The following is a 21,272-nucleotide window of genomic DNA, read 5'->3' as shown; positions in this document are numbered from 1 at the left end:
TTTTTTTTGGGAAAAAACACAAGTTGTGGTAAGAATTTCTTTACTAAATCACTGTGGTATGTACGAAGTACGATATGAATCTTGGAGACCAGTGTAGAAAAGGTGACACAACACAATAGAAGAATACTAGAAACTGGAGTATATATGAAGTTAGCTGACCTACAATGTGCATGGTGGTTATTGCGGTGGGCAGGCAGCTGCTGCATGTGCGCGTACAGATCTGGAGTCTCCTCTCCAAGATTCAGAGAGGATTCCCCTATTTTTGTGCTACAATCATATGCTTATTTGAGATTATGTACTAGTTACTCGTATGTTTCACACAGCACCGTGAATCTGTCTGTGATGAGGACCATGCATGTTGTTGTTGAGGGTGAGGGTGAAAGAAGAAGTTTAAGAGGGTTTGTGGCTTGCTGGTCCAATATATACTCCTACCATCATATTTTGGGACCTGCATGTCACCGATTGCATTTTGGCAACTAGCAGTATGCTTTGCTGTCAGAAAACCCTTATTTTTCGATGATAACTGAGCGCGCTGAGATAAATAAACTAGTATTAACTACTCTTACATGTATGTAGTACTCCATCTTTGATCGATGTAACTAGTGAAGAGTTACTAGGTGTTGTTGTTGATGCATGGTCCAAATGGCGGACAGCAGCCACCCATGGTGAGCTAATCCCCAGGCATCATATCCTGATTCAGTGGTTCGCGAGCGAGGCCCATCCTTAATTTTGATTACGTAACATCGTCATGTCGCCACCGTATGACTGAAATTTCAGTGCCTCGATCGGTGATAGCTGCATGTTTGTCCTTGCTGCCACAGTTGATCAGTATTGCTCGCAAATTTGGATCGTCGCGTACTGTAGCAATCTGTGCATCTCGCGCTGGTTGTTGTTTTCTTCCTGTCTATGGATGGAAGCAAGCTAGGCCGATCGAATGACATGGATTACATCCGAGCTAGTGAGTAGGAAGGAGGATTGATTGATTATTGAAAGGATTAGGGAAAAGAGGATAAAAGGTACAAATGCACAAAAGACAGTTTGGACGCTCTAGTCCTCATGTGCATCATCCAATCCATTTCCTCTTCTTCAGTCCTCTGCTTGCATTGCAGCCAACCATGCATTTCAACCATGGTCAGTCTCGTCCTTCACATGGCGGGCGATGCGATGCCTGCCAGTGTGCATTTGGCCCCCTCTCCTCTCCTGTCTGTCCCCCACCATTATTCCCTCCCTCCCTCCCTTCATTTTTGTCTGTTCCAATCTACCACCATACTTACTGCACTGCGACCTCACCACACTGAACTCAAGTCAGTAATACTGCCATTGTCAAGAGGGAGCTCTAGCTTTCCTTTCCCAAAGGCAGAGGCAGCAGCGTGGCGTGCATTCACTTCCCTCCCTGTCCAGTACTCCAGTCCATAACACTGTTGGCTGGGTGCCTGCATGAATGAATTCAGTAGGAGTAGCTCAGTAGGTCGACACACACCAGGTGTAACTTCTTGAGCTTTTCTCTTGCAACAGTACTGGAGTAGCATAGCAAGCTGCTGCTGCTGAGTAGCTAGGGAGTAGGAGTAGATAATAGTAGGCGCGCGTAGGATGGTGTGGAAGAGCTGGGGCGGCGTCGTGTTTGCGGTTGCGGCGGCGGCGGCGGCGCTCCTGTGCTCCTCCGATGCTGCCGATGACGTGGTCTCCGTCAGCTTCTCCAAGACCCCTCCCCGCGTCTCCAGGTCGGCGTCGGCCGTCTTCACCTTCCAGGTCCTGCACACCAATGGATCAGGCCCGTGCCAGGATTGCCTCATCACCTGCAAGGTCACTCCTCACTTTCCACCTGCCTGCTTCCATTCCATGCTTTTCTAGCTCATCTGCTTCATCACGCACTCGCATTGCATATATTCCATGTCTCGGCATTAATTTCGACATCCATCATTTTTATTTTCCAAATGTGTGCGTGCGGTGCTACCTAGGAGTAGCTTCTGTCTGAAATGAAATCTCTTTTTTTTTTTACAGTTGCTAATGTCATGTGTTGCCTCGAGTTATCTCCCTAGGTAGTGGTAGTGGTAGTGGTAGTGGAGTACTCCTACTCCAGTGGAATGCATAGAGAGAATCAAGTGTAAAAATGTGGTTTCAGTTAGCATATGCCGTGCCTTTTTGTGGATTTGGGTGCCTGGTCCCCTGAAAGAGCAATTAGTCAGTTAATAATAGCCTCATAGTAGATGCATTCATCGATGCATCAATTTCTCCGGTGATACTACTAGTATAGTACTACCATGACAAGGATAGATCATAGATGTTGGTCAGATTACTATATAGGTAGGTGGAAATGTCTTGGCGGATTAGACCATTTGATTTGCAACAAGCCAACAAGTTGTGGTACAGCATTGTAGTAGTAGTATCAAGGTTTTTTTTTTTTTGTAGGAAGGAGGTTAATTAAGTGAGAAAAAAGGTAGGAGTATTGAAGAAGATGCGAATGTAAGTTGGTATTTGGGTGCATGCGTGAATGCAGGTGGACGGGGAGAGGGCGTGGGAGTGCGGAAGAAACGGCAGCAGCAGCAACGGGACAGCGGTGGTGAGGTACTCGCGGCTGAAAGACGGCAACCACACCTTGGCTGTGTGCGCGGGTGCGGGACGACCACCACCAACAACAACAACAACCTGCGCCACCTACGCCTGGGATGTTGGTTGGTTCAGTAACAACACCCTATTACTATTGCTAGACAGTACAGTAGTAGCATTTTAATTAATTCCCATCCTTTTTACTTGTACTAGTATTTGATTTGATTGTTGCCGTTACTAGTACAGTACTCGTACGTACAACTCCAGTAATGTGGTTAACAGGCGGGAACCTTATAGTAGTAGAAATGAAAATGGTTTGGATGCAGACACGGTTGCTCCGACGGCGTCCGTGAAGGCGGAGGCGGGGTTCACGAGCGGATCCAACGTGTCGGTGCTCGTCTCCTTCTCCGAGCCCTGCCCCGGCGGAGGCGGATTCACCTGCAACGCCACCTACTGCCATGTACTACGAGCTACTAGTACACTACCACATGGAGTAGTATCATTTTGTTACTGAATGGAATGGAATGTAATACGGTATTAATTGGAATTTTGCATTTGCAGCTGAGCGTGTACGGTCCCGGGCGCGTGGATCCGTCGAGTCTTCAGGTCCTCCGCCCTGCCCTGCAATACTCCGTCCACGTCACCATCCCGCCGGAGTTGCTCTATGGCCGCCTCATTCTCGTCATGGCCAAGGGCTTCTGCACCGATGCTGCCGGCCACCACTTCATCAGAACCGCCAACTCTACCTTCACCCTGCGCTTCGGTACGTATACCTACACTAGATACACTTTCATTTGCTTTGCTTGCTTGCTTGCTAGTACTAGTATTATTCATGAGCGATCGAGATTGGATGTACTGCAGACAGACGGAGCGACTCGATGAACATCGGCAGCAGCATCCCTGAGAAGCTGCTTCAGATCGAGGGCGCCACCAGGGTGGTGGAAGCCACCAACGACGACAAGGACCTCAGGGTATACCTCTCCTTCGCTGAACCCGTCATGAATTCTTCCTCCCAAATCCTCGCCGCTCTCACCGCCACCGATGCCATTCTCACGCCAACCAACCGAAGCACGCTCGGGAATCGCCGCTTTGGATACCTCGTACGTTACTCTAATCCACTCTCACTGTCATGTCATGTCATGTCCTAGCTAATCCCACTGCTTAATTGCTTGCTGGGTTAACAACCTTCATTCCATACCATTTCCAGGTTAAGAGGACATCCAACACCGCCGTTGTCACTGTTTCCTGTGACGGGAATTCCATAATCAGCAGACAAGGAACTCCTGTTTCTTCTTCAGAGCCATACACTTTTCTTTACGGTTAGTAAGCCAATCATATATACAGTACTACTCTGCTCCACTTCCACTCAATCCATACGTTACTTTCAGTTTTCAATACGATAACACGTGTACAAGAGAATGTTTGTTCAGATAATCAAAGGCCTTCTGTTAAGCTGGCGACATCCACTGTCAGAACAAGTTCACGCAACATCCCGGTTTTGATAAAGTTTGCAAAGCCTGTCTTCAACTTCACTTCCTCTGCGGTGCAGGTTTCCGGGGGCAATCTCCTCAGGCAAGAACAAACCCATCTCTCCATCCATCCATATGCATGCATGCAGCTTCCTAATAATTAAACGAATTCGTTGTGGTTTTCAGCTTCCATGAAGCTAGTAAGAGCATATACACAGCGCAGATACAGGCGGTTGATAATCTGGTTTCGGTCCACGTCGCCGAGAACTCTGTTCAGGACGTTGCAGGAAATACCAACTTACCGTCAGATCGTCTGGAAGTGAGGCATTGTAAGGGCATCATTACTACTTGCTCTCTTCGTTCCAAAATACATAAATCTTAGTAACATGAGTCTGGATACGTAATGTAGTAGTAATTGTCAGCTAGCATAAGCAGAGTCCATATATGCATGCTCGTCAAAACCTGAATTATTAGGTAGCAATAGCAGACAGATGCACGCACGAACTAATTGTGTGCATTTTTACTGTGTTGAGTGCAGATTCTGTTCCTGCATCATCATCATCGATCGCGATCGTGACGACGGTAATTTTTGCAGCAACCGCAGCATTCGCCACGCTGCTGACTGTTTCAACATCGTCGCTACTGGCATCAGGTGTCATCCAGAGGCCGCCTTCTTACCTCGTATCCGAGCCATCTCGAAATCTCTTGGTTGGTACACTACAATCGAATTCCATAAAATCATATGGAGTAACTAGCAGGTAGAGCAGTAATCGATGGCGATGTTGGTTTCAGAGAATGGCGTGCCACATTCAGGTATTCGCGCTGTCGCGATGGCTGTCGATAAATCTGCCGGTGGAGTACTACGAGCTGAGCAAGGGGCTGGAGTGGAGCATCCCTTACATGCGCCTCCCATGGGAAGGCCCCTCTGCCGATCCTTTCGTCGGCTACTCCACCATGCCCGCCATCGCCTACTCCGAGATGCTCGACCGCACCGCTCTCGCCGCCGACGTCCTCCGCCGCCCTCCTGCAGCTCCAGGAGTTGCAATGGCAATGCCGTCGACGTCGCCATTGGACGGCAAGCCTCTCACCGCCATGGAGTACCGGTATCTGTTCGAGAACCAGGACATGAAGCCCGAGGCGCAGATCATCATGAAGCTGCAGGATCTGGACGGATGGAAGTACTTCTTCAGGAACATCTTCTGGCTGGCCGTCATCGCTGCCGCCTTCCTGCTGCTGCACGCCGCCCTCCTCCTCTACCTCAAGCTGCGCCACAGGCACAGCCACACACACGTCGGTGCGCTCGTGTTCCCCAGGCTGGAGCTGATGCTCGTCATCCTCGCCATGCCCTGCGTGTCCCAGGCGTCGGCGGCGCTGATCCGAGGCGGCACAACGGCGGGGCTGGCCGTCGGGATCGTGCTGACGGGGGTGCTAACGGCGTTCCTGGTAGCGCTGCTGCTGTTCCTGTCGCTGGGCGTCACCACGGGGAGGCTGCTGCAGTACAAGGAGGTGCACCAGGAGGGGCGGGAGTACCACTGGTACCAGGAGATTGTTCGCCGGACGCTGGGACCCGGCAAGCGTGGACAGTGGACGTGGAAGGACCCCGCCCGCACCGCCTGCCTCGTCAAGCTCGGCCCGCTCTTCGAGGATCTGCGCGGCCCGCCCAAGTACATGCTCTCGCAGATCGCCGGCGGCAAGCGCGCGGCGGAGCGGATCATCGTGTCCGACGACGAGAACGAGGACGCCGAGGCGCCGTTCCTGCAGAAGCTGTTCGGCATACTGCGGATCTACTACACGTTCCTGGAGTCGGTGAAGCGGGTGGCGCTGGGGATCGTGGCGGGCGCGCACGCGTCGTCGGACCACTCGTCGCGGGCGCACGCCGTGGTGGTGCTCGCCATCGCCTCCTTCCAGCTCTTCTTCATGGTGCTCAAGAAGCCCTTCATCAAGAAGCGGGTGCAGCTGGTGGAGATCGTGGCGGTGGCAAGCGAGGTGTTGGTGTTCGCCGCATGCCTTCGGCTGGTGGACAGCGGGGGCAGCGCCGTGGCGGAGGGGAGCGGGGTAGGGCTGGCCATGCTGACGGTGTTCGCGGTGGCGTTGGCGGCGCAGGTGTGCAACGAGTGGAACGCGCTGTACCGGCAGGTGCGGCTGCTGAGCTCGGACAGGAGGTCGTTCGTGGAGGGCGCGAAGGCGGCGTGGGTGGGGCTGCTGCTGCTGGTGCTGCCGTCGTCGGCGCTTGGAGAGCAGCTGGAGAAGATGAAGAAGCAGCAGGAGCAGCCGGAGGCAGTGGCACTGGGTGGTGGTGGTGGTGGCACGGAGAGGTCGTGGCTGGGGCAGCTGAGGGAGATGGCCAAGGCGAGCTTCAGCAAGGAGGGACAGGGAGGGGAGGCGGAGGCGTCGGGGAGCAGAGCAAAGGGTGGGAGCCGGAGCATGTCGTCGGTGGCGTCGTCGTCGGACTCCAAGGCGAAGGGACCCGAGAACTCGCATTCGCAGTGGAGCTCCAGGTCCAAGGGACTCTACAAGGATCTTGAGGCCATCTTCTCCAACAGGTAGCAGATGGGTACGGCAGCAGCTACAATATATACTATGTTCTTCGTGTATGTATATGTACTAGTATAGCAATCAATCATTCAATGTATGCAAGACGATCAATCCAGCGATGAAGCTGGTGATGTCCCTCTTCTTCCCTGTCCACTACAGAGCAACCAGAGTGCACAACTTCACCTTCATCTATTCCGCCCTATGCATGGCCTCCCTGCTCGAATCTGCTCAGCCTCTCAGACAAGAAACAGGGGAGGAGAGCTGGAGGACTGGGTGAAAGTGAAAATATATGCAAAACATATGGAGTATAATGCAGAGTGAAAAATGTTAGTTCAACTATAGTAGGAGCAATTCATTTTTTAACTGTACCCCAGCCCAATAACGCTGGTCCACACTAGGAAAAAGTTCACTTTAAATCCCTCAACGATAGCCCCAGTTTGATTCATGTACTAGAACAGTAAAACTAGATATGAAGGATACCCCCAACTATTAAAGCGGGGTAAATTTACATCCCTCACGGTTTGGTTGGTGGTTTCATAATGTGTCATGGTCTCTAATATGCTCTGGGGTTCATGTGGAATTATAGTTGAAAAAATAGAAACAAAAAATATATGTGGGACCTTTCACTCTTTCCCCTTACGATTCCATTTTTCTCTATCTCCAATAAGGGGCATTTAACTATTTGCCACTTTTCAATTTGGCAATTAACTATTTGCTACACCTATCTCAATAACGTGTGGGTCCACATGTGTCTATGACATGTGGGTCCAGTGACAAACAGTTAATTGCCACATCTAAAAGTGGCATATAGTTCAATATCTCCTCCAATCATCGCCGTGGTCACAACATATGCACGCTCAACAGGTCCCTTCCTTCACCGGCTCTGCTACTGATGACGGGGTAGCAGGCCTCGATGTACCTGGTGTAGCCAGCACTACTGTCGCTGTCATGTCCAAGGAAAGGGGTTTGCTTGTTGTCCCATGACCACCATCGAGCCCTTGAGGATGAAGAGGACACCAAGCCGCCACTATCGCCTTGACGACAATTCCCTATGTGGCCCTTGTAAACAATGTGGCCAAAGACGGCGAGCGCTGCAGAATAGCGATGGGCGCAGAGGTGTCGATGATGAATGGCAAGGAGAAGCCTAGCTAGGACCTCATTGGTGTTGCGCTTGAGGCTGAGGACGGCCTCCTGGAACAGCCATGCAAGGTCGTTGCCGTTGACTGCCTCTTCCATCAAGGTGGGAGGCGCTCTGCTTTCGACGGGGGAATGGGGATCCCCTCTGCACGTTGATGTTGATTGGGAAGAAGCCGAGCCTCAATGGAAGGACGAGCAGAGCAGCAGCTGACATCGAGCTCCCCTGCCCAGTGGGCCTCTGCGGGTCTACCCGATGTTGCAAGCCTCCATCATGTGTGCACATGTCATCACCGCCCTGCAGCAGGAGAGGATGGTGAGAGAGAGAGAGAAGGAAGGAAGAGAGATGGGCCCCACTGAGAGGGGACCCCAATGGAACTCTACCCATAAATTGGAGGACATAATGTGAACGTTTTCCTCCAAACTATATCCATCAAATGGGCCTAAAAGGATAGGTTGGTGTGGTGGGTTGGGCCGTGATTTGTATGGACTTTATTTGTAAGCGTGTGGGCCTTGGCTGCGTTGCACCGGAGACGAAAAATCCAAAAGAAGAAAAGGGTTTAATATGATTGGGATTGTCATCCCTTGGGTGGGTACGGATTGGATTAGGGAGGGGAGCACAATAGAAGACAAGAGAAGCAGCGATCGACGGCGACGCCCCTGGAAGGAGCGGAATAGACCACCGGAGCTTCCTCCATTTTTGTCAGTCTCTCACCTCCTCTTCAGTCCTCACTGGATTTGGATTGGATTGGTTTCTTTCTGCTCTGTTGCAGCTCCGTTGTCTATGGTAGGTACCTTTTGGACGGAGGTTTTGCATTTGCCTAGTTACTAGTAACTGCATAATTAACAGGAGTACTACCAAGAATGCATACTAGTGGAGTAATTGCACGCACGCAGCTAATTGTTCGCGTGATATTTTGTACGTTTAAGTTTAGAGAACCCGGGATTCGACCAGACCATCAGTCCACTCTCTCTCTCTCTCTGCTTCTTCTTGTGTTGTGCTTGTGCCTCCTCCTTATTAATATCTGTACTCCATATTCTACTACTGCATGCTGGAGTACTCTGGTCATGGAGCATTTGACATTTGCATCCACCCCGATGAGCTGAGCTGCTCCATTAATATACTATTCCTCCTCAATTAGTCATTCACTACATACATACAGCAAAATCCTAGCACCACGACGGCGGCCGCATATGTATGAAATCGATAGATCGTCTCTCTCTCTCTCTCTCACCCAACTCAACTCGTTCATCCAACCAACCACGCACAGCGACTCAGCGAGCGAGGAACAACTAGAGCTTGATGCCATTGTCGCGGATGATGATGGAGTCGAATACGATGGCCAAGGAGATGGCCGTGCGGAACCACCTCCTTCCGGGGTCTCCTCGCCGCCGCACCGCACACAACCTCTCCTCTTCCTCCCTCCGCAAAAGCTCCGACGCCTCCCTCCTCCACAAGGTTCCCTGCGCCGCCCTCCGCTCCCTCCTCGCCAATCTCAACGACGTCCTCCTCACCACCAGGCTCTTCCTCCTCTTCCCCGCCGTCCTCCTCGCCATCGCCGCCACTTACCTCCACTTCGGACAGGTACCCTCCTCATCCATCTCTCTCCAATTTACGTTGCTCGTCCATTCTTATGACAAGCCACAAGCATGCTCATATCAATACTAGTACTAGGCAAGGAACTGTGGTCGATAATCTTATAGTCTTGTTGGCCAGCCCTTTTTTTTTTTTACGGATGCACAAAAGAATTACACGTCAATATATTAGAAGAAAAAAGTATAATTACACAACGCAATCAGCCAGACCGGCTTATACTAGAGTAAAAGAGAAAAAACAAAATAAAAAGCTAAAGCTTAAAAAAAACTACGGGACTAAACACAAAAAAACTCCAATTGTTGGCCAAGCCATATAATCCCTACCCATGGCGCCCATCGTATCGTTAGGCAGTGAAGGTCGTGAGTCTTAGCTCTTGAACATTTATGTTACCGCAAGATAAACTGCATTTGTCTCATGGGTTTCAACGATGTTTGGTTTGTTCGTTAGATTCGAGATAAGAAAGATGTGCGTAGTGCGTACTGTGTCGCTGAGAAATATGTTTGGGGCCATGTTCATCAAAGAGATGCACTAAATTACGTCAAACCAAAGTAAATTAGGAGGGTATTTTAAACTTAGCATAACAGGTTTTTTTTTATAATTTTCCAAAAAAAAAAACACTCCACCAACAACACATGACGAATACAAGATCGAGCCGGATGATGGCGATTAGATTAATTTGTACTAGCTGAGTGCATGTGCTCGCGCATGTGGTGATGTTGCCTGCAGCCTGTGAAACCCTATTAAAATACAAACAGATGGAATCATGGAATTGCAACAATTAAGCAAGTTGACACTTGACACACCCATCACATGCATGGCCAGGCTAATATTAATCCCCCTCCTCACGGTCACGGATTTTTCGTCGTCGCATCTCAGCCATATGGCAACGGTGCGTCCTAGATACACTCCACTAGTACTGTACTAACCAAAAACTACTGTAACATCTCTAAGCTAAAGGCCTGTTTAGATCCTGTGAAATTTTTCATCCTGCCACATCAAATGTTTAGACATATACATGAAATATTAAATATAAAAAAATGACTAATTACACAGATCGTGTGTAAATTACGAGACAAATCTTTTAAGCCTAATTATTTCATGATTTGACAATGTGATGCTACAGTAAACATTTGCTAATGATAGATTAATTAGGCTAATAAATTCATCTCGCAGTTTACATGCGGAATCTGTCATTTGTTGTTTTGTTATTAGTCTACGTTTAATACTTCAAATGTGTGTTCGTATATCCGATACGCCAAAACTTTTCACCTCTATATCTAAACACAACCTAAGTACAAACTAAATAATCAACCATTCAAAAAAAAACTAAATGATCAACCAGCTTTCTTACAGTATTAATTGCAGGTGTGGGTGTTTGTGCTTAGCTTAATCGGCCTCGTTCCTCTTGCTGAGCGACTCAGCTTCCTCACCGAGTAAGCTCCCTTAACTAATTCCTACCATGCTCAGATAATGTACATCATGCATGCATGCAACCATATACTCTTCTGATCATAAGTTCGTTCTGATTTTTTTCTAAATTAATCTTCTTTAGTTTTAACTAACTTTATAATAATATTTTTAACATAAAACAAGAAAAAATATAAAAATATATTGAATGTTAGTTTTAATAAAATTAATTTAATGCTATAAATATTACTATATTTTTTTATAAATTTGATTGAACTTTTAGAAAAGTCAAAGTGACTTATAAGTATAAATGGGGGAGAGTAATTATAATAGTGATCTTGAATTTTGTGACAATTAATTGGTTGCGTGTATGCATGCAGGCAGATTGCATTTTACACCGGTCCTACTGGTAAGTGAATTCCATGCATGCTAAGCTATTCGTTTCGATCAGGATCAAGTGGAAATGCATCAAGTGAAGTGCATGCATGGTTGCAGTGGGAGGACTACTGAACGCGACATTTGGGAACGTGACGGAGGTGATAATCGCGCTGTTGGCGCTGCGAGAAGGAAAGATTGAGGTGGTGAAATGCTCCCTGCTGGGATCCATCCTCTCCAACCTGCTGCTTGTCCTCGGCACCTCCCTCTTCCTCGCCGGCATCGCCAACCTCCGCGCCCACCAGCCGTACGACACCAAGCAAGCTCACGTCAACACCGCCCTCCTCATGCTCGCCGTCCTCTGCCACTCCCTGCCGCTCATGCTCAGGTACGCCGTCACCTCCGGCGACCACGCCATCGTCTCCGGCGACGCCGCCCTCCACCTGTCGCGTGCCTGCAGCATCCTCATGCTCATCGCCTACCTGGCCTACCTCTTCTTCCAACTCAACACGCATCGCCAGCTGTTTGAGCCCCAACAGGTACGATGCATGTCCTGTACTACGTTCGATCCCACCAACACCAAATGGTAATTATTATATTTTTCTAATTAGGTTGAGGATGATGATGACGATGATTTAGTGATCGCTCAAAATGATGAGCCAGTACTGGGATTCTCGAGTGCCATGATTTGGCTGGCTCTCATGACTCTCCTGACTGCGCTCTTGTCAGGGTATGTTGTGAGCACAATTGAGGTACAGTATATATATATCATCCTAGTACCATTTACATATATGCTGCTGTACTGTACTGTATTAATCTTCAGTGAATTGGCAAGATTCATGCATAATGAAGCTAGCTAAACCACCTTTTGTACGTATCTTGTGAATGAATAGGCGGCCTCAGAATCATGGGAACTATCAGTGAGCTTCATTAGCATCATCTTGCTTCCCATCGTTGGGAACGCAGCAGAGCATGCTGGTGCCGTCATATTTGCTCTCAAGAACAAGCTGGTACTCCATATAATTAAGCAGCACACACATACAGTATATATATATATGCAGCAGAGTATTGGTCTTTCTTATCATTAATTTGTTGTGACTTGTGACGACAGGATATTACTCTCGGAGTGTCTTTGGGCTCTGCCACACAGATCTCCATGTTTGTGGTATGTAGGAGTAGCTAGTACCTAGTACTAGTAATTTACTAACCTCGCTCTATACATTGATACTCCCTCCGTTCCATAATATAAGACACAACCACTTTTTTTTAGATGTTCCATAATATAAGGCATACATGCATGCATGCCATTAACTATGACAATTCTCCATTAAATTACTATTTTTTAAAATCCTTCATTCTCACATTCTCTAACTCTATTGGATGCATGCATTACATTTATTAGGATGATCCAAACTACAAGGTGATAATAAATATTTCTTGGTCTTTGGGTTAAGGGTGGTTGTGTCTTATATTTTGGAATGGAGGGAGTAGTTATTAGTGGAGTATGTATGTAGACATGGGTGTTAGTATGTTGTTGTGATGGAAGTGATGAACTGTGCGGCAGGTTCCAGTGAGTGTGATTGTAGCCTGGACTATGGGAATCCCAATGGATCTTGATTTCAACCTGCTGGAGACTGGCTCTCTGTTTCTAGCAATATTAGTGACAGCCTTCACCCTCCAGGTAAGTACTAGCTAGTAAAAGCTGAAATTATTGGTTCAATCTTGTTCAGAATCAAAGTGAAATACAGTAGTACAGTAATACTCTTAAGATTGTCGGTATTTTATTAGAAGTATATATATGTTTCAGGAGGGAGAATCACATTATCTGAAGGGATTGATTCTTGTCCTGTGCTACGCTGTCATCAGCGTGTGCTTTTTCGTTATAAGACGGCGTTCTGCAGGTATATGTTATGTTATGTACTTTCTACTACAGTATGTAGGAAGCACTACTAGACAGTAGAGTAGAGTAGTAATTTGGCATTTGATAGTGTGGTCGATCGCCGGCCGACTGATCATATATATACGTGTGCGTGTGTGTGTATGTAGGAGGGACGGACGGTGTTCACCATCTGGATGGGATTGTGTAGCAAATTACTAACAGGCAGACCGCAGAAGCAGAAACGTACGTACATGCGCCTAACATATATATGGAGTCCGTACAGTACGTGCTAGCTACGGAGTACTCCTGTACACTACTGTACTACTGCTTGCACAAGAGAAGAGGATCGAGTACCGTAGCTAGCACAGGCGGCGGAGACGAGACGATCTGCTTGCTTGAGGAGGCAGCCGATCGAAGCCGGACTGGGCGGAGATCGATGCATGGATCCAGTTTGTTTAGACTGACGTACGATAGAGGATGATACCACGACCCAACCATCCGTCCCTGCAATTGGCTGGTTTGGTCATTCAAATAGGGAATCACAATTGGGTTTTAATGGGTTGCTTTAGTTTAGGTCGTTTTGGAATGGTTTGTTTATATTTATCTTTTTCAAAGGAGTTTGTTTAGGTTTATCGTACTACTAGAATATACATCCATCTTAAGATTATTACATTTTAAAATAAAGATATATAGTATGACATAACTTTGATACTGACCGAAGAAAATTAAATTGAGGGAGGAAATGTTAAACGCGGTACGGCGTCACGGTCAGCAAGATTCAAAGATAGGTGATGAGTCGCCATCATCGCGCTTGCTCGACGTACGCACACCACTCATTACGCCACTAATTAACCAAAAGCATGCACACCACTTTAATTTCTTCTATGTATGTATGTATGTTACCACCATCTTATATATACTCCCTCTATTTTTTTAATAGATGACGCCATTGACTTTTTCTCACATGTTTGACCATTCGTCTTATTCAAAAAATTTACGTAATTATAATTTATTTTGTTATGAGTTCTTTTATCACTCATAGTACTTTAAGTGTGATTTATATCTTATACATTTGCATAAAATTTTTGAATAAGACGAATGGTCAAACATGTCAGAAAAAATCAACGGCGTCATCTGTTAAAAAACGGAGGTAGTATTAGCTAGTAGCCTACTACTAGAAACTCCAATCCAGTATATATTTGTTCATCTCTGTAGCGCCCGTTCCGTCTTGGCGCCTAGTGGGAAAACTAGCTCTTAAAAATCCTATTTGCGAAATCCGTTTCTTTGCTTGTTGTCTAGTGCCCGTGCCATCTCAGGTCTCAAATCCCCGATCCATCGTCGAGTTCAATCCCGAATCCAAATCCTTCCCAAATCAAATCCCTCCGCAAAAGTCTATTTTGCCTCCCTAGGGTTCGATGGGCCGAATCCCTCTCGGCCCATCTCCCCCTCCCTCCCCGGCTCGCTCTCTCTCTCTCTCTCTCTCTCTCTCTCTCTCCCTCGCCCCCGCTCCCTCCTCCTTTTCCCGAAGAGGCAAGGGACAAGCTCCCTTTCCCCCTTCCTTTTTCTTTCTTTCTCTTCCTCCGCCGGCGTCATTCCCCTCCTCCCTGTCGCCGATTTGGCCGCTAGCCGGAGCGCCAGCTCGCTGGCTTGACCGTCCAATGTCGGTTCCCCTCCCCCAAACCGACATCGCCACCCTATAAACCCAGGCGCCCTCCCTCCTTTTTTTTTTCCTCCCAATCTTCCCCGTTTTCCGCCCGCGCCATTGCCGTCCCTCTCGCCGACCGCCGGCGACGCGTGTGCCGGAGGAGCCGGCACGAGCAAGGACGCGGAAGGGGACTCCGGGCGCGCCCTCTTCTTCCTCTTCCCCGGCCCGAGGCCGGAGAGATCGCTCCCGTGCCGTCGGCCTCTCGTCACCGCGCCCTTCCCCGCACGGTAGTGTCGCCCTCCGTTCTCCCTCCTCGTTCCATCTCCTCCCCTTAGACTCGGGTAGTAGCACGAGTAGCCTCCCCGTAGCTAGCTGGCGCCGCCCCGACCGTTGCCGCCGCCCGCCGTGTGCTCGCCGCCGTCGCCGCCCGAGCTCGGAAGCGCCGCTCGTCGCCGGCCTCGCTCGGCGTAGCTCCGCCCAATCCGACGCTAGCAACGGATTCCCGTAGCCGCGTAGATGCTCTCACCGCCGGGAATCGACCCCTCGTGACCTCATCGCCGTTTCCCCCTTCTCCTGCCGCCGGTTGCCGCCGCCGCAATCCGCCGCCGTCGAGCATCCCCCGGCGAATCCGAGCCGTTGGCTCGTCTCCTCTCGTCCCGTGCAACCTCCCGGTGTGCTCGCTTTCGCCTGTATCGCCATGGTTCGCTCCGCCGCTCGCCGCCGCCGCCCGCCGTCCGTTTCGGCCGACGTCGTCGTCTACCTCCCGCCGGCCCGCGTGGCAGCCACGTAGGCGCCACGTCGGCGCCACCTCGGCCGCGACCGGGTCAAGCAGACCCCGGTCCGCCGCTTCCCTCCGCCCCCTCGCGCGCGCGGTCCACCGCGAGCCGTGAGGCTGCGCGTGGGCCCGCCGCACCGCGTCCTCCGCGAACCGCGCGCATGCGCCGCGCCCCCCCTCCCCAAACCCTAGCACGCCCGCGTGCACCTCGCTCACGGTGAGCCGAGCCGCCGACAAGCGGGTCCCACACGGGACCACGCGAGGATGGACCCGGCCCACCGGCTCTCTCTCCCCCCTCCCCGCCCGCGCGCGCCTTGGGCCGCCCTCTTGGGCCGGCCGGCCCATTAAGCTCGGCCGAGCCGCCCCTTTCTCTCGGGCCGCGCCCTAGCCGCCCGAGGGAAGTCTAATTTCCCTCCCTCTTTCTTTTTCTTTTCTTTTCTTTTTCAAAAAGGGTTTAAATAAATCCTTTTCCTTTAGACAAAAATCCAATAATCTTAGAAATTCAATATCTTCCCAACCGTAAGTCCGTTTGACTCCGTTCAACTTCCAAAATTCCTCAAATCTCGAGATCTATCTAATGGCACGCTTAGAGGTCAATAATAGGGCTTTATTTTCGCCGTTTGTTGAGTTGTCCCGTTTCGCGTGTAGTTTCGGAGCCCGAAGACCCGCAGTGCGAGGATTTCGAGGATCAAGCTCAAGATCTCGAGCAAGGCAAGCCACCTTTGAACATCTTGAGCCTATATTTGAACTTAATTAATTTGCTTGCAAAATATTATGCATTGATAGGATTGCACTAAATCTGTTTGCCCCGTCTGCAAGGCAGACCGGTGGGCCTACCCAACTTGTTGCATCTGATCCTTCCACTGTTAATTGTTATACCATGTTCCCTTGTAACCACCTAGTTGTACCTCGATATTCGTGCACTCTGTGCGAGTATCGACGGTCGCCTTCAAACTTAAAATCTGAGTAAGTTCTTGGGTAAAACTTGGGTTTTTACAAAAGACTTGGAAAACCCGACACCTGGGTCGGTGCTTGCGAACTAAATGAATTTCCAAAACCGCGGACCGGGGGACGTACCGGGAGTACGGTTTCCCGCTCTTGCAATTAAGGACCGTTTCCTTGGAATTTCATCCGAACATAAGACAAGTACGACCACATGGGTGGAATGGGACACCCCTGGCTGAGTAATTAGCTAATCGGGGGAGCCTTGATGCCAAGAGACATGTGGATTCGCCGGGGTGGTGTCGGGGAGGACCCCTGGGCTTCCTGGCACAGTATGGTCTGGGACCTAATCTGGTGTTGGTCTGGGACCCCTCTCGTTGGCATATGGTGAACCTGTGTCGGCTTTCGAAATGCCTTGTCATGAAAGCCTTAAGGTCTCTAGTCGTGGCCGTTCTGCACGGGCTGGATGATCCGGGTTAGTAATGTCGTGTGGGTAAAGTGTACCCCCTCTGCAGAGGTTATTAAACTGTCCGAACAGCCGTGCCCACGGTCATGGGCGGATGTGAGGTGATTCCTAGCGTAGTTTTGTTTGACTACTGCCTTGTGAAATTTTGCTGTTGTGAAATGGGTTTGATGTTTGGAAAATCTGCGGCTGATGGGACCAGCCAGGCCCGGGTGGCCGTTTGAAAGCTATTGGCCGGGTGCCAATCTTGATCAATTCAAAAGACTGATACATTGCACAAACTCCGACCGGACGAGACGCACTTTCTCATCCGTGTCGTTTGAGAAGCACTCACTTAGTTGTTTCAGGAAAGAGTTCAAATAAAATCAATTGCAAAAACAACAGCCCTTCTTTGAAGCCTGCATTAAACACTTATTTCCCATGGCTTGCTGAGTACTCTCGTACTCACCCTTGCTCCATATAAATAATTTCCCCCCCCCAGTTGCTGAAGAAGATGAAGCGGATCCCGCTGACGAGGAGTTCCTTCAGGAGCAAGCCGGCTACGATGAGTTTTAGGGTTTCGGCCTAGTTCCCAAGTCGCGCCTGTGATGTGTGGTCCAAGTCTTGGCTTCCGCGTTCCTTTTGTAATGCAGTTGTGAGCTCGGGATCTGTCCGCAGCCCAACATGACTGTACCCCTACTCTATAATAAAGAGACCTCTGTTGCTGTGATATTCTGTCTTCCTGTTATACCAGCACTGTTTCCTGGGACTGGTATCAATTAACAGGTTAATTTGGAGCGTCACGGGCTAGCTCCGCTCGGGACTAGTTCGGGGCGTGACAATCTCTTCGCACACATGTAATTAAACTAGTAGGAAAATAACCACGATCGAGCGCCCCATCAGCAGTAGAAAAATCAGGCGCCCGTCGTCTCCCGCGCCTCCGCGCTATCCCACCACACGCGCCGTTGCAACAAATCATCCGTATATTATGAAAATGTTCTATTAAGGGAATATGTTTCTTTTTTTTCCACCAACAATATTTCAACAAGTGTACTCATAATGTTTCATTATATATGAATCAAATAGTGCAGTGAATTGAAACATTCTTTTGCTATTTGCTAAAGCATTGTTTTTATATAGGGTGAAACAACGCCTGATTTTTTGAAAATCATTGTTTTCATACGTTGTAGCAAAATGTTTTATTCATGATTTGGTTGTGTTTCAGTTTTTTTAATATTGAAACATTTTCGATATATTTAGTGAAACAATTCCGATCTATGTGGTAAAACAGCAGCCGATTTTTACTTAAAAAATCGGACGTCCGATTTGTAGGCGCCTCGAAACTAGTACTAATATATATACTTAGTGTCATGCATGCCATACATTAGAGTCGTATACTTAAAAATACTTTCATATCATTGCTGATACTGTAGTTATTCATAGCATACATATTATAAACAAAAACTAGTAATCTGCATAGTACAATATTTACTCGATCTCTCTCGCCGCACAAAGATTGTATTATTTTCGCATTTTCTTTAACAAAGTTAATAAAATAGTGATGAGGATAAAAATCAAATTAAATATCCTTCATTTCGATCAAAAGGTATCCTTAAGTAGTATTCTGAAGCGGCATGTAAGAGGTATATTTTGAATTTTAAAGAGATAAATTTTCTTAATTCGTGGCAAGTAAAAATAGTCTTTTGGGATAAAGTTAAAGATGACTTTAAAAAAACTATTTTAACCAGTTTTCGAGGTTTATACGTGTTTCGAAAGAATTGGTAGAATTATACACGAACTCACAACGAGCTCGCATAGTGGGTGCGCGAACTCGGACCCCATCCTCGAGTATACTCACCGGAACATCAAGAAGTCGCGACGACTTCCTGTGGAATCCTAATTCCTAACTAGCTAATGAAACGAGTCACATTTTCTTTGCGCGAAGCCGCGACTTGGTGCCGTTCTGCACGAACTCGAGGCGGGTCCGAGTCTGCTATTGGCCTGCGCGATATCATTAGTTCGCACACTCACTGTGCAGATTCGGTGCAAGTTTCCATCCCCACCTGTGTACTTTCGAAACATGTATATTCCTATACGTAAAACAGGTGAAAAAAATGTACTTCCTCTGTCCTAAAATATAAACACTTTTAATACAGTAACAAGTCAAACATTTTTAATTTTGACCACTAATAGAAAAAAAAGAATCAATCGTGTAAAATTGAAGTTACTAGATTTATCATTAAACATACTATCATAATATGCAACTTTTTTATTTAAAACATCTTAGTTTTATACTCTCTCTCCATCCTATAATATAAGGGATTTTGAGTTTTTGCTTGCAACGTTTGACCACTCGTCTTATTAAAAAAATTTAAAATTTAAAATTATTTTATTTGTAGCTTACTTTATTATCTACAGTATTTTAAGCACAACTTTTCGTTTTTTTATATTTGTAAAAAAAATTTGAATAAGACGAATGGTCAAACGTTGTAAGCAAAAACTGAAAATCCGAACAGAGAGAGTAGATATTATTGGTCAAAGTAACATCTTAAAACCGTGCCAAAGCCCCAAAGGTGTCTCTACGGTGTTTGGTAAAAGGAAATTTTAGGCGGTCAGGTGGTGGATGGATGAATGTATGGTAGCAGGTCCATCTAGAAGAAGAAGTCCGGGCCGTTGACGCGTTCAAAAAGGCAGACTTTGCTTCACCACTCTATGTGTACGTGTCATCGTGTCTATGGATGCAATGAAATTTAAAAATCAGATTATTGACTGATTGCACGTCCAACCATAATTTCTTTTTGTCCATTTATTTCTTTGTTTCTACGCGTCCGATTCATTTAATTAGTCCTCAGTCGTCCGCCTAGTTGCTTAGCTGCAAAGCAAGTCGTCCAACCCAAGCATATCTAGGAAGTGCCATCCACCCGCGTGCACCGCCAAATTAACTCCCTCCTCTCCACCTTAATTTCCTCTCTCTTTCTGTTAATTGAGTAAATTGGTGTTGTTGCTTCTTCCTCCTCCGATCAATCGATCATCTCCCATCGGCGGTGGCAGCAGACCCGATCTTTCTGTTAATTCAGAAGATGGAGGGGTACGACGAGCGTGAGTTCTGGCAGTTCAGCGACCAGCTCCGCCTCCACAACTTCTCCAGCCTCTCCATCGCCGACTCCATCTGGTCCTCCCCCTCGCCTGCCGCCGTCGATCATAGCAGCAACAAGCTCGCCTTCGCCAACAACAGCAACAACAACTTGGCCGCCCAACAACAACACCTGCTCAACAACGCCACCGCCAAGACCTACTTCAACAAGTCCGTCGGCAGGCCGGCCAACAACAACTTCAACTTCAACTACAACAGCAACAGCGTCGTCGTAGATGCGTTCAACGGGAAGAAGAAGGCCGCTGTCGACGCTCCTGCTGGAGGAGGAGGAGGAGGCAGGAACAACAACAAGAAGAACAGCAGCAGCAACGACAACAAGATGAGCAGCAGGTTGAAGAAGAGCCAGCTGCCGGCGTCGGAGTCGGTGCCAAAGGAGGAGGCGATCGGGGGATACATATTCGTGTGCAACAACGAGACGATGGAGGAGAATCTCAAGAGGCAGCTGTTCGGCCTGCCATCCAGGTACAGGGACTCGGTGAGGGCCATCAGGCCCGGCCTCCCGCTCTTCCTCTACAACTACTCCACCCACCAGCTTCACGGCATCTTCGAGGCCACCAGCTTCGGCGGATCCAACATCGATCCCGGCGCTTGGGAGGACAGCAAGTGCCCCGGCGGCGAGTCCAGGTTCCCAGCGCAGGTTCGGGTGGCCACGCGCAAGATCTGTGAGCCGCTGGAGGAGGACGCCTTCAGGCCCGTGCTGCACCACTACGACGGCCCCAAGTTCCGCCTCGAGCTCACCGTCGCCGAGGCCCTCTCCCTTCTTGACATCTTCGCCGAGAAGCTCTTCGCCTGACCATCCATCCTACCTCTTCCATCTCAATTATACTACTGTAACACACCATCCATCCATCGCCCTTGTTAAATTTATAGTACTAGTAACTGGAGTACTACTTACAACTTACTTACTGCTATATGGAGCAGCTAATAGAGGACGGAACAGAAGCTTATTGCTGTTTCTTACGCATAGTACGCTCCTATGGCTGTAAGAACAAGTTACATAATATAGGCGAGGAAAAATAATATGGCTTTTGTTCAAATGATTCATCAATGTTTGCTTTGGCTGCTGATACTGATACACAAACAGATTTTATGTATATATATTTACCATCACCAGCAAGAACGAGTTATTATCGGGATCATTCAAGTATATATAACTGTACATTTATCAACACCAAACAGCTGAGGAACCTAACTGAAGAACACGCAACTAACCATATGCATAGCAGCGATATGACGAGCAGCGAAAAATGAATATATATATCACGGTAACGCTTCGGCAAGGAAAAAGAGCTTATCTTCCTATATTTTTGATTGACTCCTGCTTATCACCTGAATTTCCCCCAGATCATTTGAAAGAGTGTGAACCTTCTG

General features: G+C 48.2%; 3 protein-coding genes across 3 annotated transcripts; all 3 read left to right on the top strand.

Moving 5' to 3' along the window:
* The first annotated feature begins 1,113 nt into the window (after positions 1 to 1,113).
* On the top strand, positions 1,114 to 6,739 carry LOC127773907 (uncharacterized). Its single transcript, XM_052300140.1, has 10 exons — positions 1,114 to 1,803; positions 2,498 to 2,672; positions 2,874 to 3,007; positions 3,109 to 3,310; positions 3,409 to 3,647; positions 3,755 to 3,866; positions 3,978 to 4,119; positions 4,203 to 4,345; positions 4,555 to 4,724; positions 4,809 to 6,739. Exons 1-10 carry the CDS (start codon positions 1,591 to 1,593, stop codon positions 6,561 to 6,563), a joined length of 3,285 nt encoding a protein of 1,094 aa, XP_052156100.1. The 5' UTR covers positions 1,114 to 1,590; the 3' UTR covers positions 6,564 to 6,739.
* Positions 6,740 to 8,486: 1,747 nt separating this feature from the next.
* Positions 8,487 to 13,654, top strand: LOC127772915 (vacuolar cation/proton exchanger 1b). Its single transcript, XM_052298907.1, has 10 exons — positions 8,487 to 9,270; positions 10,648 to 10,715; positions 11,070 to 11,098; positions 11,185 to 11,603; positions 11,676 to 11,816; positions 11,958 to 12,074; positions 12,176 to 12,229; positions 12,629 to 12,745; positions 12,872 to 12,965; positions 13,111 to 13,654. The coding sequence occupies exons 1-10, from the start codon at positions 8,989 to 8,991 to the stop codon at positions 13,149 to 13,151; spliced, it is 1,362 nt and encodes a 453-aa protein (XP_052154867.1). The 5' UTR covers positions 8,487 to 8,988; the 3' UTR covers positions 13,152 to 13,654.
* A 5,949-nt stretch (positions 13,655 to 19,603) lies between these two features.
* On the top strand, positions 19,604 to 20,861 carry LOC127772514 (B2 protein-like). Its single transcript, XM_052298443.1, has one exon. It carries the CDS (start codon positions 19,828 to 19,830, stop codon positions 20,692 to 20,694), a length of 867 nt encoding a protein of 288 aa, XP_052154403.1. The 5' UTR covers positions 19,604 to 19,827; the 3' UTR covers positions 20,695 to 20,861.
* Positions 20,862 to 21,272: the final 411 nt, after the last annotated feature.

Source organism: Oryza glaberrima, chromosome 5, assembly GCF_000147395.1.
Source record: "Oryza glaberrima chromosome 5, OglaRS2, whole genome shotgun sequence".
Classification (NCBI taxonomy): Eukaryota; Viridiplantae; Streptophyta; class Magnoliopsida; order Poales; family Poaceae; genus Oryza; species Oryza glaberrima.
Note: the sequence above shows the minus strand (reverse complement) of the source record. Positions and strands in the feature narration are given on the sequence as shown.

Bases quoted from the DNA above. Each gene is read 5' to 3' on its own strand.
- LOC127773907 (XM_052300140.1), top strand. From the start codon at position 1,591: ATGGTGTGGAAGAGCTGGGGCGGCGTCGTGTTTGCGGTTGCGGCGGCG. The intron at 3,867-3,977 runs GTTAGTAAGCCA...ATGTTTGTTCAG, and splicing joins GCCATACACTTTTCTTTACG to ATAATCAAAGGCCTTCTGTT. The intron at 4,346-4,554 runs GTAAGGGCATCA...TGTTGAGTGCAG, and splicing joins TCGTCTGGAAGTGAGGCATT to ATTCTGTTCCTGCATCATCA.
- LOC127772915 (XM_052298907.1), top strand. From the start codon at position 8,989: ATGCCATTGTCGCGGATGATGATGGAGTCGAATACGATGGCCAAGGAG. The intron at 11,099-11,184 runs GTAAGTGAATTC...GCATGGTTGCAG, and splicing joins ATTTTACACCGGTCCTACTG to TGGGAGGACTACTGAACGCG. The intron at 12,075-12,175 runs GTACTCCATATA...TTGTGACGACAG, and splicing joins TTGCTCTCAAGAACAAGCTG to GATATTACTCTCGGAGTGTC.
- LOC127772514 (XM_052298443.1), top strand. From the start codon at position 19,828: ATGGAGGGGTACGACGAGCGTGAGTTCTGGCAGTTCAGCGACCAGCTC.